A 27,954-nucleotide genomic window follows, 5' to 3' on the forward strand; every position below is an offset into this window, starting at 1 on the left:
AAGTTTGATATCCGTATGTCCATTCAACATTAGGCAAGGGTCAAACCTTTTAGCTTAGCTTAGCATAAAACCTGGAAACAGAATTTTCGAAAATTTCTCGTTATTCCTAAAAAAAAAAGAAGGTGTTTATCCTTGTTATTTGTAAATATTAAAAAACCGATATCCGGCCAAATGTAATTATTGGATGTCCTGAACTCGCAAAACAACGTGTCATTATATTGGCTTTGAGTTTCTGAGATATTTGTTTCTGTCACTGACATCTCAAAACAAACATTAAAAAGGAGACAAATATTGATACAGAACAACATCTTTCTCATTTTTTAATTCATAATTTCATTTCTTTTTCTAGACTTTAATCTCTATACTTGCACTGACAATAATTTCCAAATTGGTATTGGACAATCTATGGTCGCAGGCAAGCTAAATGAACACAGGACACAATATCACAGTTAGGTCAATGACAAAGGGTCTAAAGTAAAGTTTTAAAAGAAATGTCATTTAAAAATGTCCTGCAGTCCAACAGGTGTTTTCACTTATCTCTAATTAGACCTAATCAGGCAAAGTGAAAACACCTGTGAAAGGTATGAATGCACTTTCAAAACACAGCCAATGTCTTAGATTTTTTTCGGGGGGAATTTACAAAACTGTTTGGAGATGCTGGAATTGCTGTAACCAGAGAATCATATATTTGTCATACAGTGTGTGACAAATGGCTATGGGAGGCTAAATCCAGCAGTCTGCAGTACAGTCAAGCTAGCATTGGCACAACTTAACCTAGCGTATTTTCTTACTTAAACAAACCATTTATCGTTATTGAATTGATACCACTGAATGAAAACAAACCACACTGTCATCATTGGTTCAGTATGACACGCTAATGAGGCATTAATGTCATATGATATCTCCAACATGGAGTTTTGTGAAAGGTCCCGTTGCATGAAGTCTTTTCTCCTGCTCCGTTTCAATCACTTCCACGTGTCTTCTCTCCATCTGTGTGGATGTGCCAGGCGTCTCGCTGTTTCCCCAATATGGGAAAGTTTGTCTCGACTGTTGCTAGGACAAGACTGATTCCTTTCCTACTTATGACTCACATGTCTGGGTTATTCTGGACTGTTTTTTTTCGTTCGTCGCCCTGAGCAGCATTTCCTCTCCCTCGCTCTCTGTTTCTCTCAGTGTCTTCTCCCAGCATCCTTCAGGTTCAGGATCCAGAATCCTCGGGTTCTCAGTTGAAGCCTAGGCCCGTTCCTTTGGGTCTCTGCATGGCCCGGACGGGTTCGGTCATGCCCCTGCCCTCCGGACCCAGGCCCATCCCCGGGCTCCAGCCCATGCTCTGCATCATGCGGCTCCCCATGTTAGTGTCAGGGAGGGGGGGTGCGTTCTCCCCCACCACTACTGAAAGGAGAAGTTACAGGTTAGAAAATAGGGAGTTATCGACATATCGTTTGTAGGTGTACATATCTAAAATAGAGTTCCTTTGACTGTTTTTGTTATTCTAAATGGGTCAGTTTTGTAGACATTGGCTCTGGTAACTTGTTATAAGAAATGAGAGAAAAGACACTAATATATATCCAATTTCTTTCCAGTATATGAAAAACTACAGGACTCTTAACCAGAAAGTCTTTTTTTTGGTAAATTCAATAACCGAAAGATATTCATACTGACGTTGGGTCCTGTTCTGTTGTTGCAGACTGAATGTTCCTGTGTAATAATGAACTCTGTATTCAAGAACATTTAAAACTCATCTTGTAGATTAGTCCAGGCAAAATAGAACCGTACCACTTTTCCAGCAAATGAGTATGACGTGTGGGTTAATTTGCTTCTCTTCACATGCACGACGAATGCGCACATCGCAAAGTGGATGCTGTAGCGTTGTGCCGTACAGCCTGAATGGACACGTTAATTGATTAATGGAGATTCTGTCTGCCGTCTGGTACTGCCTCTAAATAAATGCACACGCATGTCTGTTTCCGAACAGACTAGTGGGTTTTGTCCCCGGCACTTCCTGGAAGTCCACGCTCCAGTGACAGAGGTCGACCTGTTAGCCCGTTTAATCCCGTCTTGATTTATGTGGAGCGCAGGTCAAAGCCGCACGCTCATTTGCTCACACGATGGTTGAGTGCCAAAGGACATCGCCGTTGCCCGCCTGCTGCGAGTTTAGCGACCTGCTGTTCCGCAGACCTACATCCGGGTCTGGAGCGAGTACCAAGTGCTTTGGACCATACAAATAAATATATAATACATGAAACTACAAGGTGTCACGAGCCAAATGATGCTTACATAATAATAAATGGATCAGACTCTATATATTATAATGGGGGTTACATTTTTGCTATCTCTCCCTTCCTCCTCCAACTGGCCCAGAGGCAAAGAGAGTGGTTTGGGGGGAGGGGGAGTGGGCCTGATGCACAAGTGTTACAGGCTAAGAGCTAATCCAGTATCTCTGCTCTGACAGCATGACTAGCTAGCTGACTCTTGTCCAACAAAGCTTAGGAGGAAAGGGGGTTAGGAGCAAAAGCGCCGTTTAATAGAGGGAGCAACACGAAGGCTGAGGGACTCCCTTCTCTCTTTTTAAAGATGCGTAGTGAATCCCTCATTTTTCATCCCCGTCCCCCGTGTTTACATCAGTGTATGTGCGAGACAGAAGGCAACGAGGAAAGCAGGCTGGTGGACATACTGCGCTCAACCAAGAGGGGGAGGAGAAACAGGCGAGAGCCAAAAATACGAAAAAGAAAACGTGGTAAAAAAAAAAGGAAAAAAAAGTGCCAGATGGTGCGTTAGGTGTAGCTAGGTCCAATACCTGGGGGGGCGGTGGAACCGAGGGGGGCTGCTTTTCGCCTCCGCTTGACATCCCCTGTACACAGAGAGCCCAGGTGCCCGCTGGTCTGTCTGCAAAACCAGCCAAGCGAGACAAAAATATGTGGGCATTAGTTGAGCTCAAGTAACACAGTGGAAATTATTCTTCCTCATTTGAAAAAAAAAATACCCGTTGTGAAAACCAATGGGGAGTTATGTCGATGAGACTGCAGCAGAAACAAAAGGCAGGTACTAAAAAGGAAATTAGTTCTGCGTTTCGCTCATAAATCACTGACGTTTTTCTCAAGCGTCGTTCTCACCTGCTGGCTGTTTTCACCGAACAGCTTCTCCGATGCCCTCTGTCTGACCGAGAGTCCCAATGCAACTGGAGTGGCAGTAAGGAAAGGGAGGGGGGGTATTAAAGTGAATGCTCAAGCAGGTAATCCTTGCAATAAAACTAAGTAGTGCATTTAACAGCAACCACCAAGGACAGTGCTACAGATCAAAATGTTAACTTTGGGGGGGAAAGAAACTCACCTGTCCGTGCTCTCTCCTGGAGCCCGAGCTGAACCAAGGCCTGTTGGAGATTTAATAATAATGTAATTGAGAGCCATCAAGGCTGCCTTCCACAGACCGAAATCAAACTGCTATTAATTATCTTGTCGTAAGTGAACTGCTGGCCCTCGTCCATCACAGAAACTTTTAAAGAAACTTGAGAACCTTTAAAAACGTTATCTTGGGACAACCTTTGCCGTTTGCTTTCTATTGTATTAATACTAATCGAAGATATTTAGTTTTTGTCTGGAAACAAAATTTGTGTCAAGGCCAATCAAATCTGAATTCTGCTACCTTTCTCAGCCTTAACTTCTTTTTTTAAAATCATAACTTAAAATGCAACTCCAAGTGCTACAATCCTTAGAGTAGTTTCAAAACAAAACCAATGAAAAACAAGTACAAGATTACAAACTTTAAAAGCATATATGTAAAGTATAGAAGATGAGGACTCACTCGTGGGGGTCCTGGCTCTGTCTGCCCAGCCGGTCGTTGAAGCTCTGCCCGGAGCTGCCTGCCTGGGGTACATGCTGGTTACTATGGAGACGGCTCAGCCTGGCATGGAACCCTGAAGAAGGCAGAGCAAGTCGTCAGCAACAAAACTCAGCATGTTAATTATTTTAAATGATAAATCAGTTTGATAATGTTCACAATTAAGCAAATCACAGTCCTTTGGGATACATATATTTATATTTTAAAGGGCTGCAGGAATTGGAAATAATTATTACTTGCAGTTATTTTAACAATAACCGCAAGCAGTAATTCAATGAAGTACTTTGTGTCAGTAGATTTCGTTAAGAATGTGACTCTCTGATGTTGAAGCTATTTCAGTGAAACAATGCCGTTTTGAACATTTGACAGATTATTATAGGTTATTTTAACTGGTATTGCAATTACGATATGAATTGTGATATCAGCCGAATATGATCATTTTTGAAACATTTACACGATGTGCAAATCTATTGAATACCATTTGTAGGATAGGAGTTTTCTGCAGCTCCATGACACTTCTATCAGAATGAAAACTTATGGCATATTTTGCCATAATTCAATTTGAAATCAAATGTCAATCAATTAAGCAGCCATACATCAGTACACAATACAGTGACCACAGAGAATGGACACTAGGATGTAAAACAAATGTATTTTTTTGCTTACGATAGTAGATATAGGAAGTAAAATCCCCTATCAGGGTATATGCAGGAATCCTGAAGTCAAATGTAATACCTTTTAAGACCTTTTTTAAGACCCTTTCCATACATTTTAAGACCTCATCGCCACTTCGAGTTTTAACCATTGGCGACACACTTTACCTCACATTTACTATATACAGTATTGATTGTCCTTCCTCCTTATCTTCCAACCATTTGGACGCAAACTTGCATTTCCCCATAACGATGTTGTTTAGCAACCGGCGTAAACGGGCCTTCGCGCGCCATCAAGCAGTGAGCGTGTGATGTCCTGTTCAGATGATGTCAAATCCAACGGGATGCCATAAATAAACTACACAGAATCACACTACACACCTACGCAATGATTACATTCAGGCAGACTGTAGAACACAACTTCTTTGGACCATTTATATACTTATTGAAAACAAGCTACAAAATGTAATACTTTGGAAAATGCCGTTTAATACGTTTTAATAGCCTTAATTTTCGCTAAATTGATTTATCAACTTTTAATATTTTTTAAGACCCCGTGGACACCCTGACTATACAACAACACTTTATTGGCAAACTGCTAAACATTGATTTGTGTTTGCCTCCTACTGGTCATGAATGAGACCGCAACAATAAAATGTATGTAACTGTACCTAATCCAACCAAATCACTCCTGTTATCTACATATTAAAAGACAGTTCATTATAGTTTGTCTGAGTTTCTTAAAAACGGGTTACCTCTCTGTCCCCCAGGCCCCATGAGGGGGAAGGACCCGCTGAGGATGCTGTTGAAGACGGGGTCAGTTAAGTCCAGCTCCTCTGAAGCCGTCTCCCTCTCCCACCAGGGGACCACCCCCGCTATCCCGCACGCCCCCCCGGGTGCTGAACTGGAGCCCGGCTCACCCTCAAAGAACCAGTCGCTCTGCTCGTCATCAGCTGGAAGAGAGACCAACATGTGACCATGGTTTTTATAAAAAAGAAAAAAGGAGGTTTCTTTGTTTGACCAATAATATTAACATATTGGAGTTTGTACCTTGCCTCCCCTCATCGTTGGTGTAGAGGCCTCCGTCACTGCTGTTACTGACACTACTGGTCTCACTGAAAAGGAGAGAGAGGAAGATGGAGATTTAGGGAAATAGAATACCATACATTTCACCATAAAGAATTGTCGATTCAAGAAACACAAGCTAGCTTACACACAGTGTGGGGAATTGAAGGTTTTGGATTAAAATGCCAGTAAGCTACCTCAGTTTACAATAGATACCAAAATATCACTTTTTTGATACATTAAAATATGGTTTTCGACAGTAAATTTTCCTCAACTAATTAAGAGAAGCTAAGGTTTTATGTTTTTTTAAGAGAATGAGCAGTACAAGTGCATCAACCGAGAAATCTTAAGTTGGCAACATTTAAAATCAGGAACTTTCCGGTTGGTAAGGAAACAAGATGTTAAAAAAACTGACCGAATATTCTATGTCAGTTTTTCAGAATTGACTGCTTTTGATATTCAGCGAAGGAAATTAATTTCCGTCCAAATAAAAAGTGTGGCAGTTTGCAAGCCCTACACCGTGCACAACACGGTTCTCATCAGCCATTGGCCTACACACACATACCTATAAACACAGAATACAGCAGCAGAGACGGAGGAGTGGAAACTTCCTGGGAATGAATAAAAACAAAAGTATATACACTAACCACCTGTCACTCATGTCCTCATCTGAGCCCTTCTGCTCCTCCAACTCCATCTTGTCCTTGGACACTTCTGTTGGAGAAGAGATGGGGTCCTCACTCTCCACCACCACCCCTTCATCGGCAGCCTCCATTCCCAGTCTGTGGGGGGCCATTTTCCTCTTCTTCACCCTGTTCTTCCCTCCCCCAGGCCCCATCATTCCACCTCCATACAGCTCCATGGGCCCCCTGCCCTCATTAGCACCCATTCTATGCAGCCTGGCACCGACACGGGCTTTGGGGACAGGCGGGGGCCCTAGCATGGTGCAGGAAGGGGGTTCTGGTTCTGCAGGGGGGTCTACCGCCATACGTTTGACCTTTCGTCTCCGCCTGAGGCTGCGAGTTCCTTCTGCGGACCCCAGGACACCCAGGTCGTCCGGCCAAATTGGTCGCTTGCTTCGTCCTGTTTCTGCTGCGATGAGGGTGCGCCGTTTGGGGCCAAGTTGTTCATCCGAGTCGCTGTTGTCACGGGCATGGCTGTTGGCAGCCGAGACCCCCCCTGTACTGGCTCGGTAGTCCTGCAAGACACGTCAATGTGGTTCATATCAGAAGGTGACTGATGCTAAATTGGGAACACATTTGGATTGTTAATACCCTCAAAACTATACGAGTCAGCATAAAAGACAGATTAAAACAGAGGGAAACCTTGAAGTGATTATGTGTTATGGTTCAATACAGTAAAGAATACTTATACTGCAGGTAATCTGTACTAATTGGGCAATTCCAACTGTGACAATAGTATGAAAAATGTGTGCTACTGGATCTCTGATATTACAGTGATTTGAATTAAAATCAACAATCCATTTTAAAAATCTCGAGTGTAACATCTCAAGTAGATCAGCATATTTGATAGTTGATCTAACTTGTATGATTCATGCACTTTTTGGGCTTTATACCAGTCACTTCCCTCATGGTTGCTTTAACAATGATAATAGTTTTAGCTACTTTTCCCATTGTTTGCACTTGAGAAACACAGGGTGAGCAACGAAACAACATTTATGGACATCTGAAGTGTTTTGCTCAAGCACTTTTTACAGGGAGAGTTTTTAGCCTAAAGATCTATATGTGTAAATCACTGCCCTCCATCCACTCACCTTCTGTTCTTCGACGCTGGACTCTGAGCCCTCACTGAGGTGGCCTGCCTCCCACGGCGGGTGCGGGTTGTCCGAGCGTCGCTTCCTGCCTCTACGCTTCCGAGCCTGCCTCTTCAGCAGACAGCCCACAGCCAGAGCATGGTCTCCTCCATCCCCAAAACCCCCACGGGCAGCCTGCTCAGAGCTCTCCTCCAGGGCTGACACCAGGTCATGGACCAGCTCGTCCATCGTCCGGCTAAAGTGCCTAAAGTTGAGGCATACAAGGAGATACTGGTTAACACATCTTTTCACATGCTTGGACACCAAAAAGCATTTAAGATTGAGTTTTATTGAAGAGTCAGCAGAGTCTGCAGGACAGCCAATAATGCTGTTGAGATACATATGTTGACAGCAGGCATTAAAAAACTATACATATAGTCTATGGTAAAAGGGTATTAGTGTGTGTATGTAGGAATGATTTGCAGATTGTCATTGAAGGAGGAGGCGACAGATAAGTATGGGACCATCATTGTGAAGAAGATTAACGTTACTTAGCTTAGCTGTTTGACATGAGGAACTATGAAAAACACGTTAGCAAGATGGCTAATTCTTCAAATTTGACACACAAAATCGATCCCTTTTCGTCGAGCAAAGTTGGATGCAACACAGGATGAGTTTGCGGCGTAATACTTACGCTAATAAATAGTCAGCTCTGATTTAACTGCCTGTGATGCCGCTTACAAAATGCTCTGCAACTACCACCAACATTACTCCTCTTTAGTTCGCTGTTTTGCTTGTTGTTAGCTGTTTAAGCTAATGTTTGCAAGCTAAGTCAACTTACGTTACAACAAACTTCCATCTATCACTTAAGATAACTACACAACCACAGCAAAGAGCTTATATTCCCATTTTTAAATGGTGGTATTTTGGTATATACTGTAGTCAGAAGATAAACAACAAAGTCTATATAGCAGATGATATTTGATGCTAGCTAGTTAGCATTGCTAGCGTTAGCTCTCTAGCTGGCTCATTCACGAGAGTTGAGTGGACGTGAACAATATGTTACGTCTCAGTGATTTCAAAGACCACCTACCAGCCGGTTCCCGCTTTGCCGATGGTTGTTAGATTAGCTGCACGGTACATTAAAACCCCCAAATGCCAGATACCATTAGCCAGAAACAACTGACAAACATTTAAACACCACAGACATCATCCTGACAAAAAAGCTAACGATCAGCTAGCTGGATCAATATGCGACAAGAGGAGGACAAGCAGCAAAAGGTATTGTGTTGCCTTCAAGTGCTGCAGAAAAAAATTATGTTGGCATTGTGCACAGCCAAACAATTACAATGTCATAATAATAATAATAATTATACAAATAATAATAATATATAATACAAATATGCAATTCATCACTATACAAAACAATTGAAGAGCATCACACACACAAAAAAAAAAGTATTTTGATTTAATTTATTGGAGAGGCTAGTAAAACACTTTGTAAACCCAAACTTTGTATTATTAAGGCTAAGATGCATTTTATTTGTAAGTTGATCAAAATAGGCCTTTTTTGTAGTAGCCGATATGTGACTCAGAGGATTCAATTAGTCTCTGGTTATATTTAGTTGGATTTTTCTACCACAAACCAACACATGAAGTTTAAGAACTTTAATAGGGTCTTTTTAAATCGGAATTTAAATATAGCAAGTGAAGGCAACTTCAGGCCCTAAATTCCCATTCTACATGCATTTCCCTTTTGTGACCACTTGATGGCAGTGTAGACTCATATTGAAAAGGCTTCACGTCAGAGCTTGATGCCATGGTGGCTAGCTATCAGCTGGCCTATCACATTTAAACCAAAGGTCACCAGTTCTTCAAACACATCAGTGGCAACGGCGTCATATCCGTGACAGCAGTCACTGGAAGAGTCCCGGGTACCAGGGAGACTTGGACTTCAGCCCATGTGACATGTGCTGATATGTTCTGAATGTCAGTGACGGCCTTCCTGTGCTCTACATGGGGTCAACAGCAACAACAGGTGTCACAGTCAGTGTTAACTAATGAGAAATGCACACATTGAAAAACTGTCAGGCATGCTCTAAGCAGGAGGGAGCTCTCTGCTAGAAACAATCCTAACAGGTGTCCCCCCTCCTCAAGTCCTTAAGAAGTCAGATGGTCTGATGGACGATGACCACTCTGTGACAGGCTCAGATTTCTGACCAGGGGGCCCAGGTACAATTATTAAGACGCTGTCCACTTGCACATGACAGTCAGACACTTGACATGCTCACAGTGTGAAGACACGAGTCCAAGACTTGTGGAATTTTATACATAAACGTCTGTTTAGAGATACCAAAAAACAGAAAACTGCAACTGGGATTAAAAACACAATGGAATCATGATATCAGCAGAGGATGAAGAAGAGTTTGATGAAACTGCGGAGAGCTTTAGCACTGACAACACATGGAGCTGGGTAAAGTAGTTTTTAATTAATCTGCATATGTGGATAAAACAGCATGAATTATGGGTAAAATTGATTTTATTAAGAACAATGAATGGATGTTAAAGTCAAAAGGTTTGTGATTGTGCTTTTATATGCCTGTAGTTTACAGAATGAATGGAGAGAAGTGTATTCAAGCACTTGTGTGTTTATATCACCACAGAGGAGGAATAAAGGCATACGTTTCATCATATAAAACTACTTTTTAATTCAATCTGAACCCTAATAAAATAATTAGACTCATATCTGTAGCATTTTAATGTGTAGAGTCATATAGCTGGTTCTTAGGACAGCAGAGACAGTGAGACCCGAGATATGTCTCTCAGTAATCCCCCCTGTAAAACGATCTGCTCTGACTCAACTTGGGGAGAAGCAAAAAGGGGGTGAATGGGGGAACACGAAGGTACAGGGATGAAGCGAGCTGGCAGGAGTCGCAGGACAGCCTGATGGATCAGGGAATCTTCTCACCTCTGTGGATTTCTGAGATTTAGTTATTTGTTAAGAAGGGATTCCACGTTGCATGAGACCAACATGTTTCAACAAAATGATACCTTGAAACTTACTAAGTGGGGTAAAAATTAGGAGATATCTGTGATAGTTAGAGTATTGTATTAATTTTAGACAAATCATTCATAACTATAACATCTATTGCTTTGTTTTCTGTCATTTATAACAGCAACAATGTTTTGCCAAAGAGTATGTTCTACACTCATAATCTCACTTACTAAATTCCAGCTAATGTTTCTGTCCGGTCTCATGACTCTCAGACCACAATAGCCTGATCCAATCAGAGAGCTCGATATCAAGCAAGTGTGCAAAAAGATTATGCAACGAATGTGTTAAAGTGCTGTGCCCCTGCTGAGTCAACAGAAATGACATCCAAACAGAATGACTCGTTTTTTAAGGAACATTGTGAGGAGTTCCTCAACGTTGTGGTGAATCGTTCATTTAAAAATGATTGTCAGTGTTATTCCATTGCATTGCATAAAGTTGCAAACATTTAACCTGGAAGTAGGCTATGATCCCTGGCTATGATTTTTTTTTTAAATGTGTGAGGTGTTGGCTTGATTTTTTCTCCCCCATATTCTAAAGAATATTCTTCAAAAATCCCTTAACTATTTTTGACAAGTATAACAACGTTGAGAAAACAAATGGTTGCCCTGCTGCGGTGTCATGGTGCATAGCAAGCAGTCAGCTCATACATAGCCTCCGACTCACAAATCCTTCATTTAAACTTGTGTGAAGACACTCCCCCAACAAGAAAGGGTGTTTTGTTTTTTGGTAGCATACCAAATTAGGCCACTTATACGTCTGTGTGAATGGATGAAAAATAAACACTCAATATATTTGAGGGCTCTGTGTTGCAGATGTTTTTAGTTGTTCCTCTATTGATGACTGTTGCTGATGGTTTAGTGCCAGAGTCTTATGTCAACTTGTTTGGGGTAGCCTGATAGGGGTCACTGCACCGACCATACATGAAATTGCTATCATATGCTGTTTCGTGTCCAGAGTACATCGGCTGTGCTCAGCTCTTCCTGTCAGGGCAGCTCATTCTTAGAAGCTGGTCTTAGAGCAGCTGTAAGGCTCATATATCCTTTAGCAAACTCAGTAACACTCACAGAATGACGGATGTCTGCAGACTTAAGAGTGTCAGAATGGGCTTAGCAGTGCTACAGTTGTAATACAGTATGTATCATGCGTACAGTTATTACAGGACTATTACTGGATCTTATTTGTAATTGAATGTTACATTTAAAAAAAAAAAATGAGGTCCATGTTGTTATTTTGTTATGTGAAACCTTCATTAGGAAGTTGTTTGGTACACTGTCAATTATGAATGCAGTAACTGTGATGAATTAACTTGTAGCTGCAAAAGGGAGAAGTGCTTCCTTAGAAATGAAGGGAAAGGCCAGTCTGAATGAGAGATTAAAGAACACACATTTGATAAATTTCACTGGAAATCCCTTACATTAAACGTGGTTAAAGGACAAAAGTGTAAACCACATGATAGTACATTTGACGTAACTTATTATACAGTAAAAGGAGGCACCAATCTATACATTCAGGAAAATGCTTATAGTTCACGTAAAGTCATTTTCCATATTTGATCGAAACACATCATGTGACTTAAAGAGCACAATGATGACCTAATGGTATCCCAATTCAAGTTAACAGTGTTTTTTGTGTGCACTTGCATTGCCATTCTGCAAGCAGAGCGCAGCAGTGAGATGGTAGATCTTACAATATTTATTTCACAGTTTAAAAACGTAATTTTGCAGACTTGGCCATTTCTTTTATCATTTAAATTTGGCAGGATTGTTATGAACCAGGAAAACAAATATCTAATTTTCAGACTTGTCAGCTAAGGCTGCAAGTCGGTGTAAGTTCAGCAGGTCACTAAACAAAGTTCTCAGGCAATAAACTGGTGGTGAAACTGAACATGCTGAACCTGCAGGCAACATACACACAAATAGAAACACAAACACACACACACACACACACACACACACACACACACACACACACACACACACACACACACACACACACACACACACACACACACACACACACACACACACACACACACACACACACACACACAGCTGAAGCAGTGCTAAGAACCACCACTCTGACATGGTAACATGCACTATTTGCTACTCAAAACATTTTCAAGTAGTTAAATGTATGAGTTGGTATTTTTTTATTGGTTTTCATCTTTTAAAATGTTCCACTTAATTTCAGTGTGAACATAACATTGTGAACATTTCAAAAGTACACACAACAGCCCCACAAGATAACAACAGAGCTCAGCGTTAGTCGACTGTGGTGGAAAAACCCTCACAAAGACACACATTCTTTTCTCTCTGGTTCAGCCCAGAAAGTCTGCATCATAGACTCTGGGGAAAAAACAATTAGTTCCCATACACACAACACACACACACACACACACACACACACACACACACACACACACACACACACACACACACACACACACACACACACACACACACACACACACACACACACACACACACTGAAGCGGCGCTTGTTGTAGATGAGCTGCTGTAGTGAGGTCTTCCATGAAGAAACTCTGAAAATGTCTGTCAAAATGTTGGCTGTGTTCCAATTTACACACAGGTAGATACATAGAAAGTAACTGGCAATAATGTAACTTTTAATGCCAATAACATTTATTTCAATGTTTTATATATTTAAGTGCATTAGCTCAGTGTTATCAGGTTATTACCTATTAAATAGGTCCTATTTGGTGCTTCTTCGCCTATTTAAGTATGCGTCTGTGCATTTGAAATAGAAATGCCTCGCTTTTATTAATACAAGAACAGATTTAGCTGGTGTTGAGTTCTTCAAAATGACTCCACCAGTTAACCACATCCTCCTGACACACCGTTTCACTACAGGGTCTCAGGCTACACATGGCATGTGCTATGAAGCAGGCCTGTGATTGGTCCGAAATATCACCTCACTGCAGCAGACTGGGAGACTTCAAACGATGACGTAGATCCACGTTTCCCCGCCGTCATAACACACAGTAGCTGCTGCTTCCTCCAGAGCTCTTTAAACTGAGACATTGTAGCGTAGTAATGTTGATCTTATTTATCATTTAACATCTCGTATACATTTTTCACATGAATAACATAAACCATAGGTCAATTTTGTTTTAGACAGATTTTTGCCCTATTTCACACACTTTTGAATACACTATGACAAGTTTATTGTGGAGTAAATGAAGCACAATGTGTGGCTTTTGTTTTCACCTATGGGTTTCACGTACACTAATAACCAAAAAAAAACAAATTCTGAATAGAAATAATACATTTGACGCAACCATCTAACTGCCCCGAGAAATGTAAACAAGTAGCTGTAATCGTGTTGCCACTGTGGCAGCGGAAACGAGGAGTTTGGCAACTCAACGGCTCGACGCTGATTGGTCAGCCGGCGGGTTTGATGTGCATGATGTCATCCTCTGTCGAGCCTTGCTGCTGAGAGAGCGAGAGAAACAGAGGCGGTCAGAAGCAGAAATTAGTATCGCGTTGACTTAATAGTCCGTTTTTTCTGGCTGTAAGTCGGTGACAGCAAGTCGAGGGCTTATCAAACACTCAGACATCACCTCTACCAGGAAAGGAGGCTCCTGTGATGTGTTGTTGAACTGTCATTCACCGCTGTGGGAACGGCAGGCTCAATGTGCTGGTAAAGGCTGTCAGCATATCAGCTATAGAAGGTAGGAGACTGCTTTATAATGTATTTGAATGCACCTGCCTGTATGTGTCATTTTCATTTGTGTTATACTATATCTGTTACTACTGCTGTTTACTCATTTTATTTGGGCTTCTCGTCACTTGTAATTTATTTCTAACATGATCGATTTGCACTGTCAGGATATTGTGAGTCAGCTTTTCACCTACATCTATTGGATTTAGATTGGAAGTCCCTTTAAATGTGTGGATGAGTTGGGAAAACTGTAGCAGATTGGTGTGAGGCAATGTTGTCTGTCTGCATCTTTTTAATTAAACTCCACTCATCACCATCTGCTAAAGGTTGAGGCTTTTATTTTCTTAAATGATTACGAGGGGTGCACATCATATTGTGACGGATTATGAGTGTCGTAGTATGAGTAAAAATGAAAGACAATCTCTGTAAAACATTATCTGCTGAGTGTCCCAACCAGAAACCAGCCTGCAAGGAAACAGCAGATTGTAAAAAAAATTGTAAAACACCACAGTTAAACATAAAACACTGTCTTTTTTAAAATAAAATAGGGTTTCCCAACGGCTCAGTTACGAACACTTTCTTTGAAACCATGCAGTTCTGTCAGTGTTCTGTAAAACAAGAAAAAGTATTTTTGGATGTGGCAGTGTTCACACAAAAAGTCTTGTGCTTTGAAAGTCAGCTTGTTCTGTAACTAAATGTCTCAGTGAAAGCAGAAATGAATATTTAAAGAGAGTTACTGTCAGGTCATCTATAAGCGGAATTTCAAGACTCAGACATTGTTATGGCTCATCAGCTGCTCTAAAAATAGCTCTCCTGTTTTTCTGCAAGGAGTCTGTTCTCGTGTTCACATACTCAGAGGGAAAGGGGGATATGGTGGCATTATTGTTCTCTGTTGCTGCAACATTTTGGGTGCCCAGTGCCAACTGAGTCAAGGGCAGACCCCCTTCTCTTATTGCAAACCCCAAGGAGTCTCCAAAGCCATGCAAATGGCATTTATCTCATGATTAATGTAATAATTAATTATGAGCTTAAATACTCTTTAGATGGTTTTAGTTCATTTCCTTACCTTCTTTACTTCACCTGATGCACTTAGCGGTTTGATTTAGACTCACAACTCGTGTAGTCACTGATTTATTGAAAGGATAGAGACAAACACAGTTACAGAAACATGTTCACCTTGAAAGCATTTGTTTTGCTTGTTCCAGTAACGTAATAACAGAAAGCGGCTTGTAAGTCTTGATTACGTATTGAGCTAGAGGACTAAACAATACGACTAAGGGGACGTGTGTGTACATGCTTTAAAGCCTGTGAACACCTGGATTTTTTGAAATATATTTCTCGGCTCGGATAATTTGCTTCAACAGGATAGTGTGTTGTGGTTTGATCGGATAAGATAGTTCCAGAAATGTAGAATATCCAAAACTGTTATAACATGTGGAATACATCTGTTTATGTGGGAGTCAATAACATACAGATAATACGTTTTGGAGATCTTTGAGGACTGAACTTCACACAGATGTGATCACTGCTTACCTTTTCTATTGAACTGTTTAAACTATGACACACTCAGACAATTGTGTTCAGTGTAGTTCTTGTGTAAAGGCATTCTTTACCTTAAGTGGACATTCACATTGTTGACATTCACTCGTGTCTCAGGAAGCCTACGTGTTCTCAGTATTTCCTGTGACGCCTCAGCTCAGCCAACTCACAACCGGGACAGTTATGACATCACATTCGCAACACGAGTACTCGACTGGTCTAACTTGGTTTGTCCTTTGACCTCTGTCGTCGGGGGCTGCAGAATAAAAAACAGTCGGATAGGATTTCCAGAAAAGGGGAGAAGAGGGTTTTTCTACAGAGTGTAGGTCAAATGCATCCTGGGAGAAACTAAATGACAAGAGTACTGAACAGGAACCAGCCTCCATGTCCTCTTTCCTTTGACAGTGCAGCTCCAAATCTGACTTCAGATCAGAGAATTATATTAGAATAACTTCACGCCATGCCCTCAGAGGAAGAGTCGTACGTACGTGGTTTGATTGACGGACTGAAGAATGGCCCTGCAGATGCCGGGTCATAAACACCTCCTCCAATAACAGTTGACTGAGTTCGAGGAAGCTTCGTGGGGCTTAGTGATCAACTATTAAAGCTATACTTCACCCCCAAAATGAACATTAGTATATCCATTTCTCCACCACTGTTACCTTGAAGAAAACTTGTTGTGTCACTGCCTTCACGGCGAATGAAGAATCGAAAGAACGAGAACATGTGTGTAATACTTCCAGTGTGGAAGTGTTCTAAATTGTAAAGTGATGGATACAAATGAATGGATAAATGAGACTTGGTTGATTCTGCCCAATTATGTGAGAGTTGGTAAATAGAGGTTTTGATATAGTTGTACTGTTTTTAAAAGGCGCACCCTATTACCTATCTTTTTAGTTTTCGTTCACCATCGAGCCATGCTATAAAATCCAAGTTTTCTTCCCAAATTCAAAGTAACACAAGGTCAGTAATTGCTAGAAATATGATCATTTTTGGTGGTGACATATTCCTTCAAGTAGCAAATGCAGGCCTTTACGTTTGGATGTAGTTTGCAGTTGTAACGTCATTCATTTCGTCCCTTCTTTCAATGTTCCCTCCATCAGACCCGTCAGACGATGAACTACGTGGGCCAGCTGGCAGGCCAGGTGTTCGTCCAGGTCAAAGAGCTGTACCGAGGCCTGAACCCGGCCACCCTATCCGGCTGCATCGACGTCATCGTAGTGAGGCAGCCCGATGGATCCCTGCAGTGCTCACCTTTCCATGTCCGCTTCGGGAAGATGGGAGTCCTCCGGTCCCTGGAGAAAGTGGTGAGAGGAGCCCCCTTTGATGTCGCATTTAGAGAGCTGTAACCTTTGAGATGCTCTTGGATTGAAGTCAGCTGTTGTTCTGCATGCAACGGAAACAAACTGCCAGAAGATGAGATGTGCACAAAATATAGCCATTTTTAGATCTCTTATGTGCCTGTGATTGACTGTTATTTTAATGATTCTTTTCAATTTTAAGTATCTAGGTTTATTTTTATATGAGTTATGATACTGATTTTAATGCTATTTTTTGTATAGATGTCCTCTTTGTTGCTATGTATGTGAAGCACACTGAATTGCCTGTGTTTATAATGTGTTATAGAATTGAAACTGCTATTTCTAACGATCATTCTTTACCGCCAGGTGGACATGGAGATCAATGGAGAGCCAGTGAATCTACACATGAAGCTTGGGGACAATGGAGAAGCATTCTTTGTGCAAGAAACAGAAAATGATCAGGTTAGCATGACAACTGCAGTAAACAGCTTTCTAAAAATGTGCTTGGTTCAAATGTAACATCTGTTAATTAGAGGACCTCAATTTGAAAAAGAAACATCAGTCTCTCGTTTGTGTTTACAACCCAGAAGCGTTATCCAAACTATCCGTTTTCTCATACTGGAGTAGTTTGAATAAGCTGCCGTTGTGTGCATAGGTTGGAAAAGCAGCCAGGAATTGTTCCTATCCTTTTTGGCTGAACAGCATTCCTGTGTTCATCAGCGGGCAAATGAGTCCTGAGTGCAGGCTTTCTGACCTAAATCAACCTCTATGTCATAATAACTGAGGATCAACCAGGACTCCAGTTTCCTGACAAATAAATATGCTTTCAAGTAGAACATGTTTATTGGTGAATGGAGTTGTTAGAGAAATAGTTAAAGGGTGACAAGTTGAAAACATGTAGTAAGAAATACCTTCCTCTTTCTAAACATGGTTATACTTGTTTTACTTCTATGTGGCCCATGGGAGCCATTCAAAACTCAGCTTGGAATTCATGGAAACTCAACAGCTGTTTTTCCTCAGTTCTTGGAAAGCAGAGTTTTTCCATCACCAAGACAGCCAAGTCACGTGTGCTGTCGTTATCAAAATATTTCTACACAATTGTATACACGTGAGGATGTGTGTAGATACAAAGAGTCGGTGGACTACTGAGGCTGGGGGGCCGGCACCAGCAAGAGAAGCCCAGAGGGGTGTCAGATAGGGCTGCCCGATTTTGGGAAAAAAATCTAATTTGCGATTTTTCTGACAAATATTGCGATTCAATTTGCGATATTTGTTTTTAAGCGACCCAACGGAAGTTTATTGTAAAATGCGGCCATTTCTCCGTCTAGGAAGGTCGCATCAACGTGCTCCCGTCTCTAGCACCCCCGCAGCCCGAGCTACGAGTGAAAGAACTAAACTTACATGAAACTTCCGTTGGGTTGCTTTAAAGTCAAGCTTTAGTTTAAGGTTCACCCTGTAATAGATGTAAACCTGACCTAACCTGACTCAGATGGTTTGTTTCACCAAACCATCTAGGAGCCATATGGAAAGAGCAGGCACTTTCAAAAATACTTGGCAGGTGATTGGATCAATCTGTCTATCACCTTCTCTATCAATCAGAAGTGGCCCATGATGGGCCACTTCTGATTGGTTAACAATGGCTGGTACATGTGGAGCACAGCACTTCTGATTGGTGTGGATAACTGACACACAAGAACAAAAAAAATATATATAATGTAAAAAAAAAAAAAAAGTTAAATAAAATCGCAGGCTTTGCGCTTTGATAATCGTATCATTTAAAATCGATTAATCGTTCAGCCCTAGTGTCAGATTCCCAGGCCTAGGAGAGAAAGGGGGGGGGGGGGGGAGTTCTTGGCACATGAAAAGTAAAAACTTGTAGTTTCAGAACACAAATGATGAGGTTACACTTCACTTTTTCCTCCCTCTCTTTCCACATGTCTACACACATGTCTACATTCCCCCACGCTAACTCCAGGAGACCCTCCTGGAAAGCCTTTTCTTTTCCTAGAAGGAGGTTTTTTTCAAAACTGGCCTCCTTTCACAGAAATGAGTCTGTTTTGGATTGGCTGTTTAGTTTTTCGCTGGCTAGGAGTCTCCCTCACAGCAGAAGGTTGCAAACAGTTTGACATTGTTTGCACACTTCGCCTCCAATCAAAACAAAGCAAAACACTAAGAGTAGAGTCATGTTTTAGTGGGAGTTGTTCCAAAATTCCAAAATCTAGCTTTAACCTGCTTACAGAAGGGTCAGGGTGAATGCAAGAGAAGACATTTTGGATGTGGGATTTTGTGTTTCATTGTTTAAATAAGAAGATAATATTTACTTTTCACTTTTAGTTTGGCGTGGATGTGACAAACAGATTTGTAATGATAATACTCTGTCAATCGTGTTGCTGTTTGGTGTTTTAAATCTAGTACCAATCCTATTGTAGTCTCAAAGATATGAAATGATGCCTTTTTTGACCATAATGTCTCGCAGGAAGTGGTTCCCTCCTACCTGGCCACCTCTCCCATCTTGTCGGACGGGGCCCTCCTGATGAGCTCCTCCCTGCTGGGGAAGGGCTCCGGGCCCCCCATACAGACACTGGGCTCCACGGGGGCCGCTGGGGAGACTGGCAATGGGATGATGAAGAAGAGGAGGAAGAGAAGGAGGAAGGTCCGGGCGGACAGTGTGAGGAAGGAGGACAGTGGGGACTACTCTGAGGATGAAGACATGTTTACCATAGACATCAGCTCGGATGAAATGACGGGGATAGGGAGCAACAGGTGAGAAAATGTGCAGAGAGGTAAAGGGGAAAAAGGGAATGGGAGGGAAAAAGGAATTAAAGGGGGCATATTAAGCTCATTTTCAGGTTCATAAACAGCTTAAAGATGTCCCGCCCCTTCGCCTATCACGCACTATGTGTTGGAGCTCTAGCCAATAGAAGAGTGTAACATAGTGATGTCACTATATTCCCGAAGTAAACAAAGGAGACATATGGAGGTGTTTTAGGCAGGGGGGGAATGTGTGGGGGAGAAACTCCCTCTGGGGGGAACACAGGGATGTAAGCCTTTGTGAAACTTTTACATGCACAAAAGCCTATGACACAGTACACACACTACAGGAAAGGGAACACTCCAAAAATCATAATAGGGCCCCTTTAATACATTACTTACATAGCTTTGAGAGCAGCTGTAAGAGAATCAGTCTGGCAGGAAAGAATAAACAGACCCCAGCGACTGTAGTGGAAAAGCACACACACACACACACACACACACACACACACACACACACACACACACACACACACACACACACACACACACACACACACACACACACACACACACACACACACACACACACACACACACACACACACACAGATAAGTGATAAGACACCCAAGAACATAAGGGAACCACTTCTTCGGCCGTGGAAAAACAAAAGAGCTTTGCATTTGAAATGAGAAACTATCCTTCCTGTGTGTGTTGTTGTTAAGGAATGTTGCATGCCCATACAGTATGCCAACATGCAGCTATAAGAGCTATGCCCCCCCTCTCCATGTATCATAAATGAATACAGCAGAGGTTGTAAATAGCTACAAGACAGATGTATTTCCATCTCTGCACGCCTGTTGGGGATACCTTACATTACAATCCCTGCTCATCTGTACTGAATACTACCTTCAAGTATCACTGAGCTTAACACTGAGTACAGCTATAAAAGAAGAGGTTGTTTGTGAAGTGTCAACACATTGCTAGCATACTTTGTCATTGAAGGAAACAAGCTGCCTTTAATAACCAAAGCCCCATAAGTAATTCCCTATTTTGGTGAAGTCAAAGAAAAACTAATATTATATTCATAAAGCGTTGTAGCTACAAGAGGTGCTTGAGTCCAGTCTTGATCTCTGAGGGTCTGAAAATGGGTTTAAAGTGAAAGCAAAAGGACATACTGTTACTGTGACAAAGTAGAATATACACTACATTATTAAATAAAAAAAGCACATTTGTGTTATTCAGTGATATATTTACAGTATATATTTGTGTGTTCAGGACTTCTCGGGACGTTTTAAGAGATGAGACAGTCGCCCCCGGCAGCTCTTTCAAACAGTCTGGCATCTACACTCGCTCAGATGGAGACTGGAGCCCCATTCAGAGGTGCTTCGTTCACTCATGATGACACCTACATGTGATTATTCAGAAGAAGCAGCTCTGTAACTCATGGTGTATCCTCTTTTCTTCTCACAGTCCTGGAAACTCTCGTCCCACTTCTCCCAAGAGCGACTCTGAGCTATTGACCAAGCCGTCAGACGCAGCCAATCAGGATCCAGCCATGCACTGGGCGTGGGGAGAGCTCCCGCAGGCTGCCAAGGTAACTGAGAATGTAAACTGTTCATGCACAGAAAGAACAACTCTGTTTTTATTTGTAGTCATTTAGTGTCATCCTCTATCCTGCTTTTCTAGCCGTCTTTCCTGCAAGAGAAACCCAACCCTCCGTCAGTTTGCCTGGTAACCATTCCAGTCTCTGAAAGCACACACTTCCGCGTGATAACTCATGAGACGGAACAGAGTGGACCCTGCGCTGAAATATCAGCACTCACCCTGATGATGCCACAGGAGACACATGGGGAGACAGTTGGGATGGAGGCCATGACAGCCGGAGGTGTAGCAGCTCAGATGTCTGAAATGGAGGAGACGATGCCTCTACCACCGGGAAAAACCGACTCTCCATCCAAGAGAAAAGGTGACAGCCTGAAGGGCAACAGCACAGTCAAATATTCCATTCATCCTGAGCTTTAGGCTGTCAACAGCAGTTCTGTTTCTTGTTCTGCACAGCTCAAGGTCATTTAGTTATTGGTGTTAAAATCACACACAAATCTACTGTTTTTAGATAACATTTTCTGGTTAACCCAATATAATTCCATGCATTGTATCAGGCTGAGCCACAGCGAAAAATAAACTGGAATCTAAATGGCTGTAAAAAAACAAGAATGTATTGTTTTTGAGGGTCAAAATGACACATTTTGAGGACATGCTCTCCTAAATGAAATCAACCATACTGCCTATTTCTCTTGTTGATGAAGCTAATCATGAACTTTGCTGCATATTATGAAGAGAAAGCTTCCCCACTCTACAGACTTTTACACACTCTGGAAATGGCAAGACATTTTGCTGCTAAAAGTGAAGAATAATTGTACTCGTGACTGAGTTAAAATAAGCCCCCCCTCCCCAAAAAAAGAAAAATCGTTTCAATTGTTTCATTGTATGAACCCAAGCAAGTACAAAGTTATTTTAATTGATTCGTACCTCTGTTGCAGACAAGAGAAGCCGCCATCTTGGGTCTGATGGGATTTACCTGGATGACATCACAGACCTCGAGCCTGAAGTGGCGGCCCTTTATTTCCCTAAGAGGTACGTAGAAGCACGCAAACACACAGCCATGACTTAAACTCAATCAAAAACATTTGTACAGCGGAGCTTATCAATACTTCTTTTCTCCGCTGCAGTGACGGTGTTGTGGCGGTGCGCAGCGACTCAGACCCCGGCCCCCACGGCAGCAGCATGTCCCCACAGTCCCTCAGCTCAGGGGGGGACAGCGGAGTGGACAGCTACTGCGACCCTTTGGCGGACATGCCGACTATCACCATCTCTCTGTGTGGAGGACTCAATGACAACAGGGAGATCACTAATGGTAGGATTCCGACACAGCAGGTGTCACACGTTTTGTTTTTTTAAATAAGCTGTGGAAAACTGAACATGTAATATGTGTGTGATTACAGAGCAGTTCCACGAGAAAATAATCTCTTACCAGCAGTTTTCGGAAAACCCCTCCATCATCGACGACCCCAACTTGGTCGTGAAAATTGTCTCCAAGTAAGACTTCCCCCTGCTTCAGTGACGAAACGTGTGTGTAAATATAGTAAAATAACAAGCTATAAGCAGTTTACGGTGCACTACGTCGTATGGATTTAACTGCCAGGTGTTACAGCAAAGACTGCAGGGTGTGCAGGATTGCTTGTGCTCTTAAAGAGGTTGTTTGCAAAGACGTCTTGCTGCGGTAATGAAATTGATAAAAATATATTCTCTTTTCTCCTTCAGATACTATAATTGGAGCTCTGCGGCTCCACTTATGCTGGCTTTGCAGGCCTTTCAGAAACCGCTGCCAAAGGTAGGAATTTGATACAGGGCACAGTACTTTATGACTGGTTGTGTTACATGAATACCACTCCCCCTTTTGACTGAAACGGTTACTGCATGCTGCATATGTGTATGCCTATGCAACTATACTACTAATGTTACGATCATAACATTGCATAGTACCTAATGTGGGATTTATAAACCTAACAACATAAACCCTATGTTATCTACGTCTTTATGTTGTGTGATTAACATCCAATGCATTTCCTTAAACTTTGTCTCTTCTGTGTTCCCCTCCTTCCCCTCTCCTTGTTGCATCCATGCATTAGTCTTCTTGCCTAAGTTATATCCACTCCGCCTTAGAGTTTCTTCTCTGTTGTCTGACTGGTGTGCTTGGCTACAGCTCTGTACGTCAGAAACAGCTCTCTTGGTCGCATTGGTTTTAAATTAGCTTCATTTCCCCCCATTCCAACCGCAGACACATTGCTGCTTCTGTGTTACTGTTTTTGATTTACTGGTCTGCTTTGGCTTACGTTTTATTTTCAGGCGTGTTTTTTTTTTACGATGTTGTGTCGTGGTTGTTTTGGGGCTGTGTGTGCTCCTCTCCAGGTTGCAGTGGATAACATTATGAAAGAGAAGATGCCAAAGAAAGGAGGGAGGTGGTGGTTCTCCTGGCGAGGCAGAAACAGCAGCACCAAATCTGTAATTTCTTCTAATCTCCTTTATGATTAAATTGACTTTTTTTCCAACAATATTTGTATCGATTTTAAAAGAACATTAACCCTTGTTCTCCTCGTACAGGATTCTCTGAACGTGGGGGCCTGCGGTTATGATGAGCAGGACGGGAAAATGTCTAGCAGGTGAGAGTCCAGCAAACGATACAAGACAAATAATAAATCCTCTAAATCAGGGAAAGATTGAACATCCCTTGACACACTGTCCACCTGTCTAACGCCAGACACAAAGAAGACTCTTCCTCCAGTGATGAAGACCACAGGGCAGCCTTACAGAGCTCTGCGCCCGGCCAATCAGAGCCCGGCCTTACACCAGGAGGCGTGTCTTATAAGAAAACACTCCGACTCACATCAGAGCAGCTGGTGAGTGCAGACATTGACATGAATTTTCTTTTGTTATTAATTGTCACCTCCATGTATTATATCTAGTTGTTTTCTCTCTCTCTCTTTCTCCCTCACACACACACACACACACACACACACACACACACACACACACACACACACACACACACACACACACACACACACACACAGCTGTCCCTCCAGCTGCAGGATGGCCCTAACGATGTTGTGTTCAGCGTGACCACTCAGTACCAGGGGACGTGTCGCTGTCAGGGAACCATCTCCCTCTGGAACTGGGACGACAAGATCATTATCTCTGACATAGATGGAACCATCACCAGGTCAGTGATACATAAGCATAGTGTATGAATACATACATATAGAAACACTTTTACAGCTACCTCCACAACACAGTTCAGATTAGTTTGGATATAAACACATCATCTGAACGTCCAAATATGTCCAATTTGACAGAAACACAGCTATGTATCGATGAACAAAGAAAAAACAGATAAAATATGATTAAAATCACCTCTTGGTCCACTATAGCCAAAGTGAGTTCATATTTTATGGCATTTATCAAATATAGGGAACATGATTCAACCTGTTAATTACTTTTAAAGAGTTATTTGACATGAGGACGATACAGAAGTCCAGTCTGATACGGATGAGAAACTGCCTGTTCAAAGCAATATCTGTACATAGGACTTCTGACATGATTTTGGATGTAATTTTTTTTTAATAATAAGCAAAAGCCTTTTACACAAGTCTTGTGTCTTATTGTGTTTGTCTCCAGGTCGGACACACTGGGTCACATCCTGCCCACACTGGGGAAGGACTGGACCCACCAGGGCATTGCACAGCTCTACCACAAAGTCAGCCAGTAAGAATTACGTTACTGTCATAATGTCAGATCTTGATTTCCTTGATTTCCTTGGATCAAAGCAAAGAATAAAACGCACATATAGTTTAAAGTTACGTACATATTTTATACCAGAAATGCCAAAACCAAGCTCTCGAAAGGAAAACAAGTGATCATTATTAATACACATGCTTATTCTCTCTGTTTCCTCTCTCACTCTGTCAGAAATGGCTACAAGTTCCTGTACTGTTCCGCTCGAGCTATCGGCATGGCTGACATGACCAGAGGTTACCTCCACTGGGTCAACGAGAGAGGCACTATGCTTCCTATTGGCCCTGTCCTCCTCAGCCCCAGCAGCCTCTTCTCAGCTCTGCACAGGTCTCATATACATAAAGACACAATCAATCTATAGTCATGTCACCATTTGTAAGAAGGTAAAGAACACTCGAGGGTTGTTGAACTGTGATTTGTGATTGTGTGTGACAGGGAGGTGATTGAGAAGAAACCCGAGAAATTCAAGGTGGAGTGTCTCAACGATATCAAGAACCTCTTCTACCCCAACACCCAGCCTTTCTATGCAGCGTTTGGCAACAGACCAACGGTACACACACTTTATATAAACTACAACTCATAAGTCATTTAAAGGTTATCCCTGAGGTTTGATATTTTTGCAGGGTTTATTATAGATATAAATCTAATTGTACTTTATTTTCTCAGGATGTATATTCCTATAAAGAAGTCGGGGTGCCACTGAACAGGATTTTCACCGTTAACCCAAAAGGCGAGCTAGTGCAGGAGCATGCCAAGACCAACATCTCATCGTAAGTCCCATTTTCATGATATATTCTAACATCAAAATGACTCCAGAAAAATATCTCACTATGCGTCTTCCTCTCTTCAGGTACGTGCGTCTGGGTGAGGTGGTGGACCACGTGTTCCCCCTGAAGATGCGATCCTCCTCCTCAGACTTCCCCTGCTCGGACACCTACAGCCACTTCACCTACTGGAGGCAGCAGCTCCCCCGGGTGGAGCCTCAGGGCACTACGCCTCCACAGAGCCCGCTCCCCAGCAGCTGACCGCCCGTGGCCTGCTGAGCACTGACATGTGTGTGATTTTATTTTTTTGTAGAAGATCGAGCACTTTGAGGGCACAGCAAGGGCCACTTGTTAAATCTGCTGTGAAAACTCTTATAACGCACAAGATGGATGTAAGCGCACTTTTATGAGAAAGATGGCCTCCGTAGATTTCTGACTAGATGTATATGAGAAATTATAGTAATTTATTCAGGCAGCTTAGTACATATATCATTTTCGAGTGAGTGTTGATATTCTTTCAGTAGCTATAGACCTTTTATATGAGGTATGTATGTGGAGAGTGACATAATGTATTTATGGAATCAGTGCATCAAACAGAACAAAGCCACTCTGTTGCCACAGCAGAGAGCGAGTTATTTCAACTTGTGACAAATAGTAGATGCAGAATTTATTTTCTTACTCTGAAGATTGAGACTGTTACAGATCCTCAGCATGGAAATGCAGATATATATATATATACATGCATGCTGATACTTACTTAAATGCAACATATAATGTTATCTATTATTTTGTTTGAAAGAAATCAGTCAAGTCAGTATTAGGTGTATGTGAAGGGAGACACTACAGGAAAAACATTTAAATGAATGGATATCATAATGAAACATCCCATCCAAGTTTTCAGTATTACGAGTTTTCTGAAAAGTTTAAATATGCAAATGAGGCATTATCCAATGGTGGAATTTTGTGGATTTAGAAGACATGTGCAGATGAAAATAGACAAAATGAAGATAAACATTTAAATGTGTATTTAGGATTTTCTTTCCAAAAATGTCATAGCAAAAGGTAATGTAAGCTAAATAGCCCAAACTCTAAACCGACCAGGAAAGGTTTTGCCTGTAGTGTCCAGCCTTAAGAAGTATAACAGAACACAATGAAAAAATGAATGAATGAATGTAACTGTAACTTGACTTATCCTGACAGAGGTCATGTTATGAATATGGTTTAAAAATGAATATTTATTGTTGAAGCAAAGTGACCAGACAGGAAAACAAAAAGCACAACCCTTTTAATGGTCAAAATAACAATTGTCTTTTTCTCAAAAAAAGAAAATCAAGAGTATCTGTGAGAGGAATCATTTTTATTTTTCTATTGAAATCACAGTGATCACATTTATGGTGACCTTCACCAAACACCCATAAATGTATCCAGTCACAGATAACAAAACAAGTCTATGATACTGTCAGCTCATGTATATGTTGTTCCATACATGCCATTAAGTATATCTTATTTATCATTACATTACATGTTACTTGTTAGACGCTTTTATCCAAAGCGACTTACATACTCAATACTGTGGACAATCCACACAGGAGCAATTTGAGGTGAAGTGTCTTGCCCAGGGACACAACGACATGCTGACTGCAGTGGGGTTTGAACCTGTGACCCCCTGATCCGAACACCAACGCTCTATCCACCGCCTCCCTGCATACTGATATAATCCATAACCCATTGTTTTTAATACAAAACCCAAGTCTGGAAACCCTCAAACAATTGAAAAGTGATCCTTAATTCTTACATAATACCACAGATGACCTGAGGTCATACAGTACATGAGCAGGAGCTGTAATCATGTTGACCTGCCTTGTGTATCAGTGAACACCTCCACAGTATTGCCATATTGAGTAAGTGAGTTTGTGTATATAATGCTTTATTATTCTTTCTGTGAAAGAGCTAAAAAGAAAAGCCTGAAAACGTATTATATTTACCTTGACTGTGAACAAAATGATCAATAATTTGTTCATGTACCCCCTCCGTACTTTCTCTTGACCAGTTCACTGTTAAATGTAATTTAACTCAATAAAAAAGCCTTGGTACAGCAGCGAGTGTGTGTGTCAAACTTTCTGCAGGACAACTATTCATTCACATGAGTATAGCGGTGGGAGAAGTATTCAGATGCTTTGCTTGAGTAAAAGTTATACC

The 27,954-nt window shown here is 41.6% G+C and overlaps 2 protein-coding genes across 8 annotated transcripts; one reads left to right on the forward strand and one right to left on the reverse strand.

Annotated features, from left to right (window-relative positions):
- Positions 1-291: 291 nt before the first annotated feature.
- gpatch2 (G patch domain containing 2) lies at positions 292-8,607 on the reverse strand. Of its 6 annotated transcripts, none has more exons than XM_034076203.1 (10): positions 8,402-8,607; positions 7,330-7,573; positions 6,206-6,753; positions 5,541-5,605; positions 5,246-5,443; positions 3,802-3,913; positions 3,331-3,370; positions 3,114-3,178; positions 2,798-2,886; positions 292-1,389 (listed from the first exon to the last, which is right to left on the reverse strand). In XM_034076203.1, exons 1-10 carry the CDS (start codon positions 8,449-8,451, stop codon positions 1,223-1,225), a joined length of 1,578 nt encoding a protein of 525 aa, XP_033932094.1. In that variant the 5' UTR covers positions 8,452-8,607; the 3' UTR covers positions 292-1,222. The 6 variants fall into 6 exon arrangements, with proteins under 6 accessions (XP_033932094.1, XP_033932091.1, XP_033932092.1 ...); XM_034076200.2 differs by having other exon boundaries at positions 6,203-6,753; positions 8,402-8,606; XM_034076201.2 differs by having other exon boundaries at positions 292-1,392; positions 8,402-8,605.
- Positions 8,608-9,605: 998 nt separating this feature from the next.
- Positions 9,606-27,928, forward strand: lpin1b (lipin 1b). 2 transcript variants are annotated; one of them, XM_034076292.2, is made up of 20 exons: positions 9,606-9,781; positions 16,687-16,890; positions 17,251-17,346; positions 19,361-19,647; positions 20,915-21,019; positions 21,110-21,233; positions 21,326-21,605; positions 22,180-22,273; positions 22,369-22,553; positions 22,642-22,735; positions 22,961-23,030; positions 23,609-23,701; positions 23,801-23,859; positions 23,958-24,096; positions 24,271-24,419; positions 24,875-24,961; positions 25,166-25,318; positions 25,427-25,541; positions 25,658-25,761; positions 25,842-27,928. In XM_034076292.2, exons 1-20 carry the CDS (start codon positions 9,707-9,709, stop codon positions 26,014-26,016), a joined length of 2,688 nt encoding a protein of 895 aa, XP_033932183.1. In that variant the 5' UTR covers positions 9,606-9,706; the 3' UTR covers positions 26,017-27,928. The 2 variants fall into 2 exon arrangements, with proteins under 2 accessions (XP_033932183.1, XP_033932184.1); XM_034076293.2 differs by lacking the exon at positions 9,606-9,781 and adding an exon at positions 13,815-14,054 and having other exon boundaries at positions 25,842-27,927.
- Positions 27,929-27,954: the final 26 nt, after the last annotated feature.

The sequence above is a fragment of the Pseudochaenichthys georgianus genome, chromosome 24 (genome assembly GCF_902827115.2).
Source record: "Pseudochaenichthys georgianus chromosome 24, fPseGeo1.2, whole genome shotgun sequence".
NCBI classification, from domain to species: domain Eukaryota; kingdom Metazoa; phylum Chordata; class Actinopteri; order Perciformes; family Channichthyidae; genus Pseudochaenichthys; species Pseudochaenichthys georgianus.

Bases quoted from the DNA above. Each gene is read 5' to 3' on its own strand.
- gpatch2 (XM_034076199.2), bottom strand. From the start codon at position 8,451: ATGTACCGTGCAGCTAATCTAACAACCATCGGCAAAGCGGGAACCGGC. The intron at 5,444-5,540 runs GTACAAACTCCA...TCTCTCTTCCAG, and splicing joins CAACGATGAGGGGAGGCAAG to CTGATGACGAGCAGAGCGAC. The intron at 1,393-2,797 runs GTATTGGACCTA...TTCTCCTTTCAG, and splicing joins CGGTTCCACCGCCCCCCCAG to TAGTGGTGGGGGAGAACGCA.
- lpin1b (XM_034076292.2), top strand. From the start codon at position 9,707: ATGATATCAGCAGAGGATGAAGAAGAGTTTGATGAAACTGCGGAGAGC. The intron at 19,648-20,914 runs GTGAGAAAATGT...TTGTGTGTTCAG, and splicing joins ACGGGGATAGGGAGCAACAG to GACTTCTCGGGACGTTTTAA. The intron at 25,542-25,657 runs GTACACACACTT...TTATTTTCTCAG, and splicing joins CGTTTGGCAACAGACCAACG to GATGTATATTCCTATAAAGA.